General features: G+C 24.0%; 2 protein-coding genes across 2 annotated transcripts in view; both read right to left on the bottom strand.

Annotated features, from left to right (window-relative positions):
- Bma-hum-4.2 (IQ calmodulin-binding motif family protein) overlaps positions 1 to 16,282 on the bottom strand; it is a gene marked incomplete at both ends in the record, with an annotated part of 30,551 nt that extends 14,269 nt beyond the window's left edge. The window contains 38 exons of the mRNA XM_043079248.1: positions 65 to 137; positions 256 to 369; positions 592 to 710; positions 1,006 to 1,072; positions 1,235 to 1,353; positions 1,723 to 1,852; positions 2,249 to 2,401; positions 2,509 to 2,636; positions 2,723 to 2,811; positions 3,161 to 3,465; positions 3,871 to 3,998; positions 4,169 to 4,287; positions 4,426 to 4,550; positions 5,156 to 5,276; positions 5,615 to 5,775; positions 6,478 to 6,651; positions 7,109 to 7,220; positions 7,376 to 7,606; positions 7,720 to 7,906; positions 8,052 to 8,161; positions 8,393 to 8,563; positions 8,812 to 8,945; positions 9,203 to 9,460; positions 9,695 to 9,793; positions 9,990 to 10,130; positions 10,615 to 10,756; positions 10,959 to 11,023; positions 11,500 to 11,652; positions 11,748 to 11,906; positions 12,199 to 12,430; positions 12,541 to 12,644; positions 12,973 to 13,078; positions 13,254 to 13,331; positions 13,844 to 13,959; positions 14,328 to 14,391; positions 14,488 to 14,573; positions 14,799 to 14,897; positions 16,262 to 16,282. Of these exons, the coding sequence (XP_042935182.1) occupies positions 65 to 137; positions 256 to 369; positions 592 to 710; positions 1,006 to 1,072; positions 1,235 to 1,353; positions 1,723 to 1,852; positions 2,249 to 2,401; positions 2,509 to 2,636; positions 2,723 to 2,811; positions 3,161 to 3,465; positions 3,871 to 3,998; positions 4,169 to 4,287; positions 4,426 to 4,550; positions 5,156 to 5,276; positions 5,615 to 5,775; positions 6,478 to 6,651; positions 7,109 to 7,220; positions 7,376 to 7,606; positions 7,720 to 7,906; positions 8,052 to 8,161; positions 8,393 to 8,563; positions 8,812 to 8,945; positions 9,203 to 9,460; positions 9,695 to 9,793; positions 9,990 to 10,130; positions 10,615 to 10,756; positions 10,959 to 11,023; positions 11,500 to 11,652; positions 11,748 to 11,906; positions 12,199 to 12,430; positions 12,541 to 12,644; positions 12,973 to 13,078; positions 13,254 to 13,331; positions 13,844 to 13,959; positions 14,328 to 14,391; positions 14,488 to 14,573; positions 14,799 to 14,897; positions 16,262 to 16,282 (4,993 nt within the window). The remainder of the gene's footprint in view (positions 1 to 64; positions 138 to 255; positions 370 to 591; positions 711 to 1,005; positions 1,073 to 1,234; positions 1,354 to 1,722; positions 1,853 to 2,248; positions 2,402 to 2,508; positions 2,637 to 2,722; positions 2,812 to 3,160; positions 3,466 to 3,870; positions 3,999 to 4,168; positions 4,288 to 4,425; positions 4,551 to 5,155; positions 5,277 to 5,614; positions 5,776 to 6,477; positions 6,652 to 7,108; positions 7,221 to 7,375; positions 7,607 to 7,719; positions 7,907 to 8,051; positions 8,162 to 8,392; positions 8,564 to 8,811; positions 8,946 to 9,202; positions 9,461 to 9,694; positions 9,794 to 9,989; positions 10,131 to 10,614; positions 10,757 to 10,958; positions 11,024 to 11,499; positions 11,653 to 11,747; positions 11,907 to 12,198; positions 12,431 to 12,540; positions 12,645 to 12,972; positions 13,079 to 13,253; positions 13,332 to 13,843; positions 13,960 to 14,327; positions 14,392 to 14,487; positions 14,574 to 14,798; positions 14,898 to 16,261) is intronic.
- Positions 16,283 to 17,175: 893 nt separating this feature from the next.
- Positions 17,176 to 17,286, bottom strand: Bm8886 (Uncharacterized protein; the record flags this gene model as incomplete). The annotated part of the gene is made up of 1 exon (XM_043079247.1): positions 17,176 to 17,286. The coding sequence occupies one exon, from the start codon at positions 17,284 to 17,286 to the stop codon at positions 17,176 to 17,178; it is 111 nt and encodes a 36-aa protein (XP_042935181.1).
- Between the last annotated feature and the right edge of the window lie 558 nt (positions 17,287 to 17,844).

Here is a 17,844-nt window from a genome sequence, read left to right as displayed (position 1 = left end):
TTATTTGTTACTTTAAAAGAAAATTTATAAAAAAAAAAACAAACAAAAGAAATGAAATCAATACTTTCTACAGGTAGCATTAACATCATTGGTTGTGCTGCATAATTTATCGTTGTTGTCATACATTGTTGTGATGTCTAAAATATGAAATATGCAAGAAAAAAAAATTGGAATAATTAGAATATTAATTTAATTAATTAAAAATAATGTAATTTTTTTATAGCCATAAAATTGATAGAAAAAGGTAAAATTAACCGATTGTAAAGTGTCGTTGGCATCAGTAGAAAGAGTTCCTTTAATTGTATTAGTTATCATTGCAGCATTGAAATGATTATCATCGGTTTGTTCTAGATCATTTGCTGGCAAAACCTGAGAATATGTTCCTAAGTTTAAAATATTAAAATTTTTGGAATTAAAATTCTGTAATCTAAATTTGAAGTATTAATTTTTTCTTTCAAAATTGCAATATTTAATTTAAATTTAAGTTATCAAATTTAGTTCATCTTATTATCATTTAACAGTAGTAATTCAGTAAATTATATTTAAGAATAAGTTCAAAAAAATAATAATTTAAACTTAGTTAATTGATACCTGTTCAAAGATAGCATCCAAGAATTGATCGACATCACTTGCTTTCGTTGGAATTTGCATACGTCTGATGCGTGTTGAGACGGATGATTGCTCTGATGGAGCGCTAATTAGCGATTCTTCTGAAAATAAAAAGAATCAGAAATTCTTTTAATTTATAAAACAATATTTTATGAATTATTTTGGTAATAGTTATGATAGTTGTTAAAAATAATTAAATAACTTTATAGTCTACTAATTTATTATTTTCAATTAATCCATTTTAGCAGATTGATTAACCTATTATTGGTTGATTTATTTTATTAAATCGAGTAGCTTTAAAATTTATTTATCACAAAAACTTTTATGTAACTTCGAAGAAAAAGAAAAAGTGAATTCAAAGAAATGAAAAATAAAATTTCTAAATTAATTTTTCACCAGCTAGTTGATTTAATTGTTGTGGTGTTGAACAGCACAAGGCATGTGTTTCTAATTCTCCATGTTGCTGTAATATGATTATTAAATTTGTAAGATTGCTTATAACTTTAATGTTACTGAATTCATAATTTCATTCAAGTTTATATGACTTAAATTTCTATTTGAAGATTTGTACACTTCAATCTTTGATTTATGGTTTAAACTTTATTATAAATTGAAATTTTTGTACCGTAAAAATATCAGAATGATGTTGTTGCATATTATTGCTATCAATGGTATTCATAAGAACAGTTGTTGATGATGATGACACATTTGTCGCATTTAGCTGTTGATTAATTAATTGCTGTCCTAAATAAAATTATGGTAAAGATAGAGGAAGAAGACAAAAATTTTGGCAAAATAATTAAAGCAATAACTTATTCCACTGTTTTTTATACACTTCAATTTATTATTGTTTGTTTAATTTCTTCTATTTTTTCTTTTTGACTTTTCTAATTCTATGTTTTGAAGAACTAGAAAATTCAAAAAGGAAAAGTATATTAGTTTTAAAATCCTAAAAATATAAAACTATATAAATTTCCAAAGTTTTAGAACTAAAAAGAGTACGACAGAATACACAAATGTAATATACAGCTAATGGTAGTAACAGCTACTATCAATTAACACATTTAATTGATTGTATGATAAATATAAAATAATTAAATTGAAATTATTTACCATTTGTATTTTCCACAGCAGTTATCATTGTTTGTTGATGTGATAGCTGTGGCGGTAATTGTTGTGGCGGTAAGAATGATGTAGTTGGAAGCATTACAGGCATAAATTGTACCTGAGTTGGTACAAAAGGCTGAAAAAAATCGACGAAAAAAACCAAATTAAATTGAAAAAAATAATAAAAAATTATTAATTATTGTTTAAAATATATCAGTGATTATCGTTTAAAAAAAAAAAAAAAAAAAATTTGTTAATCATTTTATGCTTCTTTTTTTATAATTATTGACTATTATTTTATATAATTGTCGTAAAGATTTTAATTAATGCAAATTTTTATTTTTTCAAAAACTATGTATTTGTATATAATTGGAAAATTTAAATTATCTTAATGATAACATATCTAATTAATATAGCTATGAATGCTTTGTATGGATAGTTTTCCTCGATAAATTATTAAGAATTATTATTCTATTATAATAAAATGTGCAAGAAAAAATAAATGCATCAATTAACAATTAGCATTTCTTACAATAGTAGCCATCGCAGTAAATTGTTGTGGTATATAAGCAAAATTGCGTTGCTGATCATATTGCTGTTGTTGTTGTTGTTGTCGAAGTTCAACAAATTGCTGTTGTTGACGTCGATAACGTTGCAATGTACTATCACGTTGTTGATGCTTTTGCTGTTATTGTTTTAGCTATTATTACAGATAAATAATGAGCGATTGTAAAATTAAAGTAATTATTAATATGAAAATAAAATTTAAAAAAAAAGGAAAGAAAAACGAACATATAAATTATCATCATCTATCATATTGCGACCATCATAGTTAACATTACCGTAGATGTTATCATCACAACGTTTACGATCCATTACCGTATCATAATAATAATTATTGTTGAAATTATTTGTAGGATCTAAAAAAAAATATATAAATTTAATTAAATAAATATTAATAAATATAATAAATTTGAAATAAACAAAGAATTATTGATAAACATACCAGGATTTTGATTAATTTTATATCGATTGTTTAAAGTACTTGCTGATAATTCTGGTAATGCTTGCTGTTGTTGACCATATAAACATTCACTGAAAATATTCTCTACATATTTATCTTTCAAGATTTTATCAAACTTTAAATGAGATACACCAAGATTTTAAATTTGATAATAAATTAGGTAAAAATAAAATTGAAAATAAAACAAATAGTATTATTATTATTATTCAACAACAAAAAGAAAAAATTATACTTAAAAATTATACTCATTTTTTAATTTATTTTTGTAAGTTTGACAAAATGACTACATCTATTTCCTCAAGAAATATTTCCTAAAGAAAAAAGTAATAATAATTTAAAAAAAAAAAAAAATTTCAGTTTTAAAACAAACTCATACCCATCTTTTTGATAAATTCCATTTTAAAAACAGCTAACTCATACCCATCTTTTCCTTCCTCTTCTTCAATTTTGTACTGTTGTTGTTGACGATATGATTGGTGCTCATTTAAATTTGAATCCCAATGTGGCGGTGGTATTGGAGGTGTTTTTGTTGTATTTCCTTCATAAATAGATGTATCTGTATCAAATGTTCGATAATTTGATTCTTTTAGCCTAGATTCAGCATATAAATCATTTTGTATTGCTTCTGGTACAAATTGCACCGATCGTTGTGGTACCATTGGTTGTTGTTCTTGTCGTGATTGTCGTTTGGTGTTTGTTGCAAAACGATTTGGTAAAATATCATTCTGAAAAATGTCACAACTGTACTTTTTTTTTTTATTTTTTAATTTTCAATTATTTATCGAATATATTTCTCTATATATTTTCATTTTATTTTAAAGAAAGTAAAATAATTTTGTCATTTGGTTGTTGTTTCAGCACTCAATATTGAAAAGAAAATTTGAAGCAAACATTGAAATTATAAGAAAATAAAAAATCAAAGAGTAAAAAAATATTATTTCAGCAATTATTTGTATTTTTTGTTGGGTAATTATTGGTACTCAACAAAAATATGGATGTAACAAAAAAAAAAAAAAAAAAAAGGAAAATAAACTCCTAAAGATAAACAAAAAGGAATATTTCCTAAAGAAATAATAATTTAAAATAGCATTTAATTTACCTGCAAATATTTATAATAATATGCATTTTACCTGTTTTGCAGTATTATTATCAGTTTCATTTTGTTGCAATATTTCTCTTCCCATAACTTTTCCATTATTTCGTGAAACTTTCCAATTAATGCTATTATCATACATGATAAAAATTCCATTATTACTTTCTACAATTATGCAAACATTATCAAAAAGAAAAGTAAATTAACATGAAGCAAAGCAAATTAAATAAATAAATAAAATAAATTATGAATTATAAAAATTAATTCATGACTTAATTTATTAATAAATTAATAGAAATTTACTCAATTTACTTAATGAACAAAAAATAAACAACCAATTGATTGTTGCTCCATTTGTGCTAATATATCATAAACATAACAATTTCCTGGTGCAAATATAGCAAAACGTTCATCTTCCACACTTAATGTCCAACCATCTGGATCACCAATACCACTATAAAAAATGTTTAAATTAAAATTAATCAAATTAAAGTTACAAAATGATAATACTAACGTAATGGAAATTATTCAGTATCCAATTAATGATTAATTAATTAGCTAATTACTAGAATTAAATTATCAAAAAACTCACCGAATTTGCAAACATCTTTGTGCTAATTCATCAGCAGTCATCCAAGAATGCACTTCAAATAATGCTTCATGTTGATCAGCACATTTAATTCGTAATACAGCAGCTTGTTGTTGTTTAAAACTAGCCTTAAAAAAAAAAACGAAAAAATAAAGAAAGAAAATCTATGTTAATGATTTACTGAAATGGAACTAATCAATATAAATAATACATAATTTAACAAATTCAAATTTAATAAATGTATAATTTAACAAACTCAAATTGAAAAAAATTATGCTAATTTGATAGAAATAAATTTGATTCAGGTTAATTTTAATGATTCAGACTAATTCATATTATTGTTATATATAGAAAAATAAAGAAAATAAAGGAGAAAACCATTTGCATAGGACACATTCTATAAACAAAAAGTTAAAATGCATAATTTGTCGATAAATTTTTAAATAATCAAAATTAGAAAATGTTTTCCAATTCAGAATTGATTAATATACTAATTTAATTACTTGAGAGTGGATTGTGTTTTTATGTGGAAAAAATTAATCTACATAATATAACAATATTACCATCACTTATTTTATAATCCTCTTATTTTTTAGAATGCATTCGTTTTTATTTTCAAATGTTATTGAATATTGTCACAGCAAAACGTCACCTCGTATAATAATAATAATTAGTGATTAATGATGAAAAGAATAATAATTAATTAAGGTAGTAAAAAAAAGAGAAAATTCACCTGTTCAAGGAATGTTGGTGCAAAATAACGAAATTTTGGTAAATCTTTATTACCAATACATTGTCGTAGTAAGCTATCGATTAATTGTCGTGATAAATTTGGTGTTTGTTGTTCGAAATAACTATGAATTTAAATTTAAAATAAAAAGAAAGAAAAAATAAATGTTAAAAAGATATTCTTTTGCTTTATACTATATAATGACATTTAATATCTAATATTACTTATTTTTTCCTAAAATTTGTTAATTTCTTCGTATCAATCGATATATTTTTCATTGATATTTTGCAAAATTACGAACAATTTAAATTTTTTATCCCGCAGTAATTTAATTATTGAAATTAAAAAGGTTCCACTTGTATTTTTCATTAAAAAACTTATTTCATAGCAAAAGGATAGAGCTATAGTATAGGTATGAAATTTACTTAGGAGAGAGTTAAATTACTTAGGAGAGAAATTTACTTCATAAGAGCAGGAAATAGTTGTGGTGAAGGTGTGAAGCTATTAATTGCACCAAGAAGTAATGTCCAAGCTTTATCAGCATTATTTTTCACTCCGTTACGATATGTTTGAGTACAAAGTTGCACCAAAAGTTCATCCCTTTGTGTCGGATTATTTAATGCCTAAAATTTATTTCTAAAATTCATTTATAATTAAAATTTACTTTTTCTGTTTAAAATATTAAAATTTTTTAGGACGAAGTTCCTTAATTAATTCAAAATAAAAATTTCAACTTTTGAATTTACTTTTTTTTCCTTAAACTCAAAAAAACAGGATGGTATTTTTTTCAATTCATTTTTTTTTAACTAGTATAATTAAGAATAGTTAAGAAAAATGTTAACAAAATACAACATAAAAAAATAAGAATAAAACTAGCATAATCAAGAATATTTATTGATTTTACTAATATTGTCGCCAACTATTAAACAAAATGATTTACAGGTGAGATAAACAATGACTGACAGATTGTCGATGAATAAGGAATAGTTATCAGATTTATTTTATCACTTATTTAATATCAATAATGATAGTAAGGTTTTAAGTCATTAAATCATGAATATGATCAGATTATTTCAATTTTTATATATCTTATAAAAAATGAATCATAGTTGAAAATATTTTGTTAAGTAATATTCAGTGAATAAATCACTGGAACAAAATAAGAAACTGCAAAATAAATTGGATCATTTGGATGAGTTAGAGAACAGATTATAAATTATACAATATTTCAAATATCTGATGAATGAACTCAGATTATTTTAAATTTTAGTTTATAAAAGTGAATCATTGATTAGTTATATGAATTTAATTGCAATAATACTTACTGTTTGAATTATTGCTTTGCCAAGAATTGCTAATTGTTCACTATTCATTTGTGTATTATTCATATATCGTAATATCATTGCAAACATTTCCAACGATTGATTAAATTCCATTTCAGTTTCTTTATGTAAAAATGGTGTAGCAATTGGTTCACGTCGCATTTGTAGCAAATGGCCCTATAAATAAGTTAATTATAATTGACTAATTGATTTTCAATTGATAAAACAATTGATAAATAAATAAATTATAATTGACCAATTGATTTTTTTTTTTTACATTTACCATCTTTTAAAATAACGAATTGATTAGGAAAAAAGAAAATTGCATGCTTTATTAATGAATAATTCAAGTTTAAAAATAAATTTTAGTGTCTTTTTTATATATTTCAAATTTAAAGTAAATATATGATTAGTTGGAAGTTTAAAAATTTTGCTATGAACTTCGACAATTTTCGTTTTTGTTAATTATTCATTTATTCGCGGTCTTTTCAAAGAATTTAAAATATTATTTGCAGGCCAAAATTTGATAGTTTTAATATTTTAATCTATTTATTGATCATTTATGATTACATAGCAATCGTAGAGAAAAGTTCACGTAATTTGTTATCATAGCTTACGTCAAATTAATACATACTTTAAAATTATTTTCTGCAAACTGTTCAATGGTTTCCATAGGAAGTTCTAACGATTTACCGATACGCTTGTTATATGGAATATAATGATATACAGTTCGAATATCAGACATCCTGCAAATTGGTTCATTACTTAGCAAATTCATTTTTATTTTAAATATTCTTCTAATTACTCATTAGTTAAGTAATTTTTATAACTTAAGTAAATTAAATCACACCTCTATAAATTCACTGATCATATGATGATTAAAATAACTGATAATACCTACCTGTTAGAAAATAATCCTTTCTTCAAATCGTTCTCAACGCTTTTTGGTAAATCTAAATACTGTACATCAGCTACAGATGATGAATCCATTGTTTGATTATATTCCGTTGCTAATACGGTATTGTTTTCACATCCTTCCTCCGTTTCTGCGTATAAATTCAGGCGACGTATCTTTCGAGTTTCCATATCAATAGCTTTACGAATTTCTTTTCGGCGACGTTCAACTTCACGTCTTCAATATATAACTTACAAATTTTGTTACTTTTTAATGGAATTTGCTATTTTTTTTTTTTTTCTGGCTAATTAATAGTATAAATAGGAATTATTGATTTCCCTTCCATTTACCTTGCACGCCATCCTCGTAAACCCGATTGTAAGACTATAGCAGCATGTCGTTTCTTCGCAAATTTCCGTTCTGCTAACCATTTCCGTAAATTTTTTTGTATTACAATAGCGGAGCTATTAAGTAGTACATTACGACGAGTTTCCAAATGTTCACGTAATGGTTCACGCATAAATACTTGCGTTTTACCTAATAAAAAATAAGAGAAGTAATCATGAATTAAATTTAGTGAATTAAAGATGATATATTTTGATGTATTATTATAATATATAACTTGAAGAATTTTTAAATGATTTTTGAAATTTAGAAAATATTATATTAATGAGCTGCTTACCTAATCGGTAATGTTGATGGAATTTATTACCCTGTTGTTCAAGGATATCTTTAGATAATTCGTATACCGTTTGATAATGAACTATATCTAATGGTAGTAAACATCGATATCTGAATTTTTATAATTATTTCATTTTATCAAAAAGTTGCTTTTATTCCTTCCTCTCTTATCGATTTTTTTATATCTGCTGATTCGTAGTTGTGAGTAACTGTAATGTTTTTTTCTTAATAGCTATGAAATTTTGCAATAAAAATTTGTTAAGTCATATGGAATCACAAATTCGAAAAATGTGAATAATTTAATAACAATAAGGAATTGAATTCTGGTTGAAATTATCGGACCTTACGGCGAATCGATCAAATGGTTCTCGATATGGAAATCCAAAACGATAATTATTGGTGGTAGCAAGCAATGAAAGTGATCTTAGCTGTCGTGCCACTGTTTGAGGACAAAATTTCAGCGTTTCACGTTCCTGATTACTACGCATGCAACGTACAAATTGTACAGTACCTCTACAACATGCATACATTCCGCGTATATATTGATTGATAATGATTAATCATTGAGAATTAAAACAATAAATCGGATCTGTAAGTTAAAAAATATCATTTTAAGTTTATCTAGATTAATAGATGCATACAATATTCTTACCGTAGCCTTTTAAAGGTTTGTGGATGGATACGATACCTTCACAGTAATCTTTTTACAGTAATCTTTCTATAAGATATGATTGAAAAAATAATGGTAAATGAAATTTTACTTATTCATTTTATCAATAAGTGCTTTTGCTGCTCGATTATATCGTTGTGCAACGTAAATTGTTCCATCCGATAACTGTTGCGGTGTTGATTTCGTACTGTTTGTTGTGAAACATTGAAACATTTGAGCAATTGACTATAAAAATATTTATTGTACTTTGTTTAATTCAAAATTTATTGAGCAATTAAATCAACCAATCAATCAATCAATTTTTATCAGTTGCTCTTGAATTTTCAAAATACATTTATGAAAAATAATCCAAGAAATCGGATATAATTTATTACAAATTACTGATAATTAAATTTACATCATTCTGGTATAATCTCATTTACAATTCAAAATATGATGCCTGTTAATTATGACAAAAAAAGACATATTAAATCTGTTTTTACCGAATTTTGACTATTAGCAAGTAGCTTTATTGTTTCCGATCTAATTTGCAAGCGATTCTTCTCCACAAATTGAGCGCAATCATACCAAATTTGACCAGCATAATGGCGAATAGCAAATTCATGTCTATCCATTGAGCCAGAAACAATTGTTGTTGCAGTTGTAGCAGTTGTTGTTGATACAGTTTTAGTAGTAAATAACTGTCGAGGAGATTGTTGATGATTGAGAATACATTGTTGCAAGTAACGAGCAGCAGATGCCTTGAAATGGTAAAATTTTATTTGGATACGGTATTTTCACAGATTTTTAAACATTTTTTATTTCATAGGATTGCTAATTAATTTCTACTATTTGATGGACAAGATACCTTCTTTAATGCAGAACTGGAAAAAGAGATAGTATCATGAATTCCCTCAGTTAAAAAATAATTATCTGTGGCTTCCGGATCCGAAAAAAATAGAAAACAATAAGAAGGATTAGGAAATAAAGCAAACTTTAGGAAATTTCGTTTCATCATCTAATGCTGGAAGTAAACCATTTGGACGTTGAAGGAGTAACTCAATAACTGGTTCATTATTAAACCATTGAATGGACTATAAAAATGAAAATTTTTTTCATTGGATTAAATTATTTATATCTATTTTTCAAATTTTAATTTCAAAAGTCTTTTTAAATCTATTATTGTTTAATATGCTAAATCGACTATATTACATATTTTTAGCAATTGAAATTCACTAAACGTTTACTTTTAAACTTTACTTCTTTATCAATTTTGCTTGAAAAGTTTACTTGCATATCAACTCCTGAAATGTTATCTTTTTGATATTCCCATTGCAATTCTCTCAGCACTTTTTGCTGATAGTACCATTCCAATCGCTCATTATACAAATTAATGCAAAACTGTTCGAATCCATTCATACCTGTGGAACGCTGCAAATAAACCACTTATTAATCAATGATAATAATAAATTTTATTTGATTGACATCGAAATTTTATTAAAATGAAACATTTAATATATTCAACCAATTCTATTCATTTTGTTGACACATTTTCAGAAAACAACCCAAAAATATACCATATAATATCAAATAAAACAAATTTCTAGTCTAAATGAAAGAAATATTTATGGGATATTTCTAACTAAATCAATTTCAGTATAATAATTCTCTATTGTTTATCGTACTTTTATTTCTTCTTTCAATTTTAAATTTCGATATATTACTGATATGATAGAATATAAATATTTCACCAAAATTAAATGCTTTAAAACAATAAACAATTTAATTTAAATTAAACAGAGCAATTTTAAATTGCAGGCTACTGGAATCAATTTTCAGAAAAAAGAAGCAATAGCACTGATATGTAATTAAATTATCAAATCATAAACAGTATCAAAAAAGAAATATTACATACCTCAAAACCATAACAATCAGTAAGTACAATTGTAGCCATATCATTACTGTTAATAAAGTTACATCCATTCATTGTTGTTCCATTGATACGTTGTAAAATCCAATCAACTAATTGCTCATACAATAATTGAGCAAGTGAATCTCTGTAATATGTTATATCAAAATACATCTGTGATTTCTTTTTTTTTTTTTCATTATTTTGAAAATTTTGAAAATAATGATTATGAAGAGGAAGAAAGCAATCCAGCAAATAATTTGTTTCAAAAACTAAACAATAGATAATTTCTGCAGGTAAACAAACAAATGATTTTTAAAAACTTTTAATTTTTGAAAGTTAAAAGTTACCTGACATCTAATGCTTGTTCAATGCTTAATGGCACTAGTGCTATTTCACTTTCCTCACTGGTCTTCTGAAATAGCAGTTTCAAATTTTTAGCAGCTAATAAATTATGTTTATGTTAAATTATGTTAATTATGTTATGTTAAATTATGCTAATTATGTTATGTCAAATCATGCCAATTATGTTAATTATGTTATGTTATAATTCTGTTACAATTAAAATTTGCCACATTTATGTTTTCATTGCAATATGCATATGGATAATTTTGTTTTATACTTCAATTCTTATTTATATCAATTAATTCTATATTTCAGTTCTTTTTGAATGATCTCAAATTCAACTGTGATTATTGTAATATTTAAAATTAACCAAAATTCGCATTCATATTATTCCAAAGTATTAGCTTAACAATATTAACTTATAGCGACATTTCAACCTACCTTGACAATTTCAAATTCTTGCAGCTTATTAAATTTCACATATATTAGAAAACCTATCAATTCTAAACTAATTTTTTTTTCTGTAAAACTTTTAACTTAACTAACCACTTCTTTCTGTGTTAATAATTGACTTAACGATTCCAAATCAACCTCCAACAAATAAGCACACCATTTTAGCTCCTGTTCATTGCCTATTTCAACAACAGTCACAATATCATTAGACTGATCATTTGTTTCATTTATAGCACCATTTCTCTGCTAAAATTTTTTAGCTTTTAATTTTTTTAATTTTCTAATTCTTCAAAATTTCTTAAAAAAGAGATTTTGCTAATAATAAGCAAAACAATGATTACCTTAGTAACCTTAAAGAACAAATTGCCAATATGCAAAATAGCAGCCAGAATATGTTGAATGAAATCCTGTTGATGTTCACTAATATCTAATAACTCAAATGAATTGCAAAGGTTTTCGTATTTTTTACATAGCAGCAGCGGATCCATTGAAACTTTACCCTAAATTATCACAGTTAATGTTATAGTTGAATAGAAATTGATAAATTTTATTATTTATTATCATTAAAACTAATAAAGTATTATCAAAATTGATAGTAGTTAAGCCTCTTCGAACATTTTAAGTGGATCGGTTACAACAGTGTAATATAAAATTGATATATTTACAAATTATGTTAAAAATTGGTTATAAAATTTTTCAAATTGTTTTTTAAATCCTGAAAATCATATCTAACGGCTTTTAATATGATTATTTTGCATATTTCTTATTATGTAATAATATCTTGTTACTTACCTGATTTAAGTAAAAATATTGTTGTTCATTTTTTAGACCCAATTTATGTTTCTCATTAATATCCATACTTGAACAAAGCTCATAGAATACATTATAATTGCATTCACCAAGTCGTTGACTAACAATTCGACTAAGTTCCACGTGTATTTGAAGTTGTTGCAATTGTTGTTGTTGTTGTTGTTGTTGTTGTTGCTGTGAAATCGTATGAACAGAAAAACCAATAAGTGTTGCGCTAGAAAACTTTGTAAAAAAATCATCAAATTAAATATTAAAAAACTTATTTAATAATTTAATGTAAATTTTGATGTGTAAAATCTTGCATAAAAAAAATAATTACACTACTTTCGATAAATCATTTCCATAAAATAACTCATTCGTGTCCCTTGCGTATTCTTTAACGTACGAGCACTTCCAAATGCATCGAGTATACGTACCACTGCATCCAACTATAATTCATTAATAATTAACTTATCTTTTCTCTTTATTATTATCATAGTATAACAAATTATGATTAATGAAATATGTATATGACAAATTTTTAAGCTAAATATTAAAAAGCTTATTCAATAATTGAAGGAAATTTTTGGAATGAGTTAAAATATTACGTAATAAAAAATTTCTAATAAAATTTTAATTTTATTTGTTAAAAGTTTAAAATCTTATTAAATTTCATTTGGTAAATTTTAATTATTTCTTCATTGATATCATTTATTCAAAAAATTTATTCAACAATTTTTCAAAATAATGCAAGAAAAAAGAAAATATAATTTATACCTGTTGCACAGTAACTGTTTGTCTTAATGTATACTGCGTAGAAGTGTTGATTAAATAATTAGCACATTGTATTAAATTGTATGTTTTACCGGAACCTGATTCACCACTATAAATATTGAAATAAAAAAGAAATGAAAATTTAGGAAATTAAATATAGTGTAGTAATAATAATACTTGATAGTAATACAATGAATTTTTATTATTTAAATTTTTGTTTTTGTTTCATCCAATAACTTTTGCAACAGTCTAAGTTAATTTGTTTTAATTTAGAAGTTATATACCAAAAACAAATGCATTCATGCTTTGATTGCTCGTTTTCAATACGTGCCAAAGCTTTCTGAGTTATGGAAAATATATGCCTGTAAAAAAAATAAAAAATAGAAACTAATTTTTGATTAATAAGTTAATTGACTTTTTAACTCATTTTTTTTTTTTTTTAAATTAAGCTTACATTTAATCAACCATATCAAATTCCTTTATTAACATAATTTTTGAGACATTACCATAGTAATAAATTTTTAGAAACATGAAATTTTTTTTTTTTTTTTTTTTTTTTAGAAAAAAATAAAACCATTAATAATGGTGATGAATTAAATAAAGAAAACAGATCAATGAATATTTAGCTAATTGTAATTATGGAATATTAATCAGACTTAAGCAAATTATGTACCAGGAATTGTCATATCCATGTAATTAGCATTCAAATAAATCAAATATTATTTTAATTGAAATTTAGAAAATGCAAAATATGATAGAATCATACAATTGATCTAGTTTTCAGATAAATATAATTGCATTAATTGTTTCACAAATAAATAACAATCATCATCAAAAATTTATTTATAGTAAATAAAATTATAAAATAGCTAACGCTGGTAAACTATTGAGATTATTGCTTTGTCGATATAATTGTTGTACTGTATTATCAAAAATTGTTGATAATGTATCATATGGGTTTAATACGATTAGTACATCACCAGCAAATGTCTACAAAATTTTTCAAATTTATATAATAATTTAATTAAATTTTTTTTTTTATTCCACAAAAACATATTGAAATATTATCTGGAATTATTTGCAAAGTCATTATCATTATGATCAAACGCAATAACTGGAAATGGAAATTGTTAAAAATATTATCATAAGCTTTTTCTTGATCATTTTGTTATGTCCTAAGTTATTAAAAAATTAAAAAATGACAAGCCTCTTTAGATAAGCCAAAAAAGCATACCATGTTATTACCATCGTATTTCTTAATTATCAAATTATTAAATTTATTGTGAAATATAATCATTATATTGGATACACATAATAATATGATATGCTTAATTAAGTAAAGATGATATAAAACTTACGTAAAAACGTTTTGCATCGAAACGTTTACGCAAAGCAAATAAGAGCGCTGATTCTGATTCATCTCTATAACATATTTCTTTAAATTTTTTAATTAAGAATAAAATTTTATACTTAAAATTTTTATTGATTTTTTACTGTGATCAAAAAAAGAAAGCATACGGAATAGTAGCTAAATTTTCAGTATTTGGATCGAATAATTTCCGTTCGGTAAGTCTAACTGTATTCTCTAACGGAATTGTTTGACCCTGTAATTAATTCCTTTAATTAATGATTGAAAAATAAATTATACATTGATAATTAGAGAATTTGTTTATAATCAAAATGATCATTCCTTATATCAGAGTTAGCATACAATTAATATAACTAGCTACTTGATTTATATTTCACATTCACATTCAATTTAAAATTAAATTGAAAATTTAGGAAAATAATGAAATATTCAAATAGATAGAAGATGAAATAATAGAAACATTTTGAATGAATTGCACAGTTAGAGGATCAGTTTCAACTATTAGTGCTGGTTCCCAAAGAGCCTTTCCACTGTTCACAAAAAGCCATACCGGTTGACCCTAAAATAAATTTTGAAATTAAATCTCAAAAGTTTGATAATTATTTTATAAAATTTCTAAACTGTAATTTTTAGATATGATTGTTGCTCATTTTAATGACTGTTTTTTCTAGTTTCTTATTGCTAAATGCATTTCATTAAGTTTTAGCTATGGTTTAGCAATTATCAATGACCAAAAATTAATCAATTAGAATTTTTAGCATACAATAATTTCTGAAAAACCATCATTAATTGATAAATGTTGATAAATTGAAGACCTTTTTTACTTATTAATTTAACGATGAAATATAAAATTATATTTTTTATCCATAAAATTATCAAATTATCAATTTATCATCTTAATATATTATCATTTCTTTCTTCCTCCATGAAATTTTTTTTACTATAATATTCTTTTATTATGTTACAACATATTCGATAAGAATTTTTCAAATTATCTATCGTAAATCAATTTTTAGTAATATTTTCATCAATCTTACAAATTGACAAATTTAATTTTTATCAAATTGCTATTGAAATTATCTACGAAATTTTAAATGGTTGTATGGTTGCAAAAATTTTTTCATTCGCATTATTCTGTTATTCGATTATTTTTTGGGGTCACTGTGCCATGTTAATTGCATAAGGGTGTTAAATTTGACTCTCATTTGGTTATGTGTTGATTGGCCCGATAAAAAAAAAAAGAAAAAAAAAACGAAGCAAAAAGTAAAAAGAAAAAAATTCATCCATCTATCGTTTTCCCAAATTTAAATTCCACTTCCCCCTCCTCCTTTCCCACTTTTTGTCATTTAATTTCATTTAAAAGATTTGATAATAAGGTAAATGTATTTTGAAAATTTTAATCAAAAATAATTTTTCCCTTATGAACAAAGCTACTGTTTTTTTCTTCTTTTGTTCCATTTTTTCTTTGTTTTTAGATTCTTATCTACAACAACAAAAAAAAAAAAAAAATGTGAGAAAAAAAGAAAATTCTGATTTATATTATATTTTGCTTAATGAATAAAAAAAAATTTTTTCTTCCAACAGAATTTTGTAGTTTTTAACGTATGAATTTGCCATTTTTAAATTATCGTTAATTTTTAATTAGAATTTTAAAGGTTTGTAATTGAAATTATTAAATTAAAAGTGAGAAAAGCACTAAGCTTTCTGTTACATTTAATTGTACTGAATTTATTTTAAAAATATCAATGAATTTTACAGTTATGCCAGTTTGAAATATTAATAACTATATAGTTATGCAATGGCAAATTTTTTAAAATTTGCCATTTAAAATTATTTTTCTATTAATTCTAAAGTTCACAATCGTAATTAATATTCAATGAAAAAAATATATATATAATAATAGACAGCTGATAGCATGAATACCTTGCAAATAGTGGTTAACATATTGTCCCATATACGCAGAGTTTGCTAAAAAAATAATTAACAAATTATTTTTATTAATTCAGGATTTAATGATTAATTAATTTAACGATAAGCTTTCATAATAAGATTTGATGACATTTTCACATGATAAAAAATATATATTACTTAAATAAAAAAGATTTTGTTTTCTTTTCTTTTTTAAATTTTTACTTCAATCATTTTCTTTTCCTCATTAATTCAAACCTATTGATGAATAGAATTTGATTACTTAATTCTTTTTTCTTTTTATTTAATTTTCCAACACATGAAAAAGCATTAAAAGAGAAGAAATATTTGGATCAAAAGAAAGCAATGATTAATAAAGTAATGAATACAGGATGTAACATAAAAGCGAAATACTTTAATCTGTAATCATAAAAGAAATTAATTAAATGTTATAATTAGATTATAGATCATTTTATTATATTCAAATATGAATCAACATATTAACTATATATACATATAATTAAAACAAAAAAATATCCAAAGAAAAAAAAAAAACGAAATATTTGAATAGCATAATTTTTATTTTAATTTAACTTCAAATTTGTTAATTTATCATATATTTTTAGATTTATATAACTCATCATACAAAAATCAAAAAACAATTTAATTTAAAAAAGATATTGCAACTTAAGTATATATATATATATATATATATATATAACAGTAATATTTTTTCTTTTTTGTGTGAAAATTAATCAATTTTATTATAAAATTTTTTTTTAAATAAAAATATATTTACTAATATAAAATAATAGCAAATGAATAGTTTCCTCTAAGATAATCACCTAAAATGAATAGTTTTGAGAACGTTTTGGGGGGGCAAAATTGGAGAGAATTAACAGGGTTGAACGGTACACTTCAAACGGGGTTCATGGCCGTTTTCGGTTCACGCAACCCTTTTCATATTCATTACTACCAATATATTCACCATCATCAACCTTTTGCACCTTCCACTCGTAACAACGCCTGCCTACTTCCATCTGAAATGTATGAAATGCAGTATGTATGTGTGTGCATGTGTATGTATGTATGTGTGTGTATTTGTCAGTATCGTTTTCGTATGTTTCTATCATTTAACTGATATGATTTGCCGATATCATTTGATATTGTCCGGAATGTACAAAATTTGTCTTTCAACTATAAATTTAACTTAAATTATAAAGAAAAAATGAAAAAAAAAAGGCTGTAAATTTAAATTTCTCATAAAATTTATGTTAATCATTAATTTTACCAATAAATTATCAGAAATACCCAATAAATGAATGTAAGGTGAAGAAAAAAAAAATTTACACATTCTTTTTTTTTTTTTTTTTTTTAAATTAATGAAAAATTGCAATGAACGGAAGTACGAAGAAATGAATGTTATTTAACAAAATAAATCAAAACATCAATATTTTATTTTTAGTATTTATATTGGAATTTGCTTCAAATTAAAAAGTAACAATTAGATGAAATTGTGAGAAAAGAAAAAAAAACAGTTTCATTACCCAAAATTTTTTTGTCATCTAAAAACCAAATCAGAACAATCAGTTATTTAT

This window comes from Brugia malayi, assembly GCF_000002995.4.
Source record: "Brugia malayi strain FR3 genome assembly, contig: Bm_v4_Chr2_contig_001, whole genome shotgun sequence".
Taxonomy (NCBI): domain Eukaryota; kingdom Metazoa; phylum Nematoda; class Chromadorea; order Rhabditida; family Onchocercidae; genus Brugia; species Brugia malayi.
Note: the sequence above shows the minus strand (reverse complement) of the source record. Positions and strands in the feature narration are given on the sequence as shown.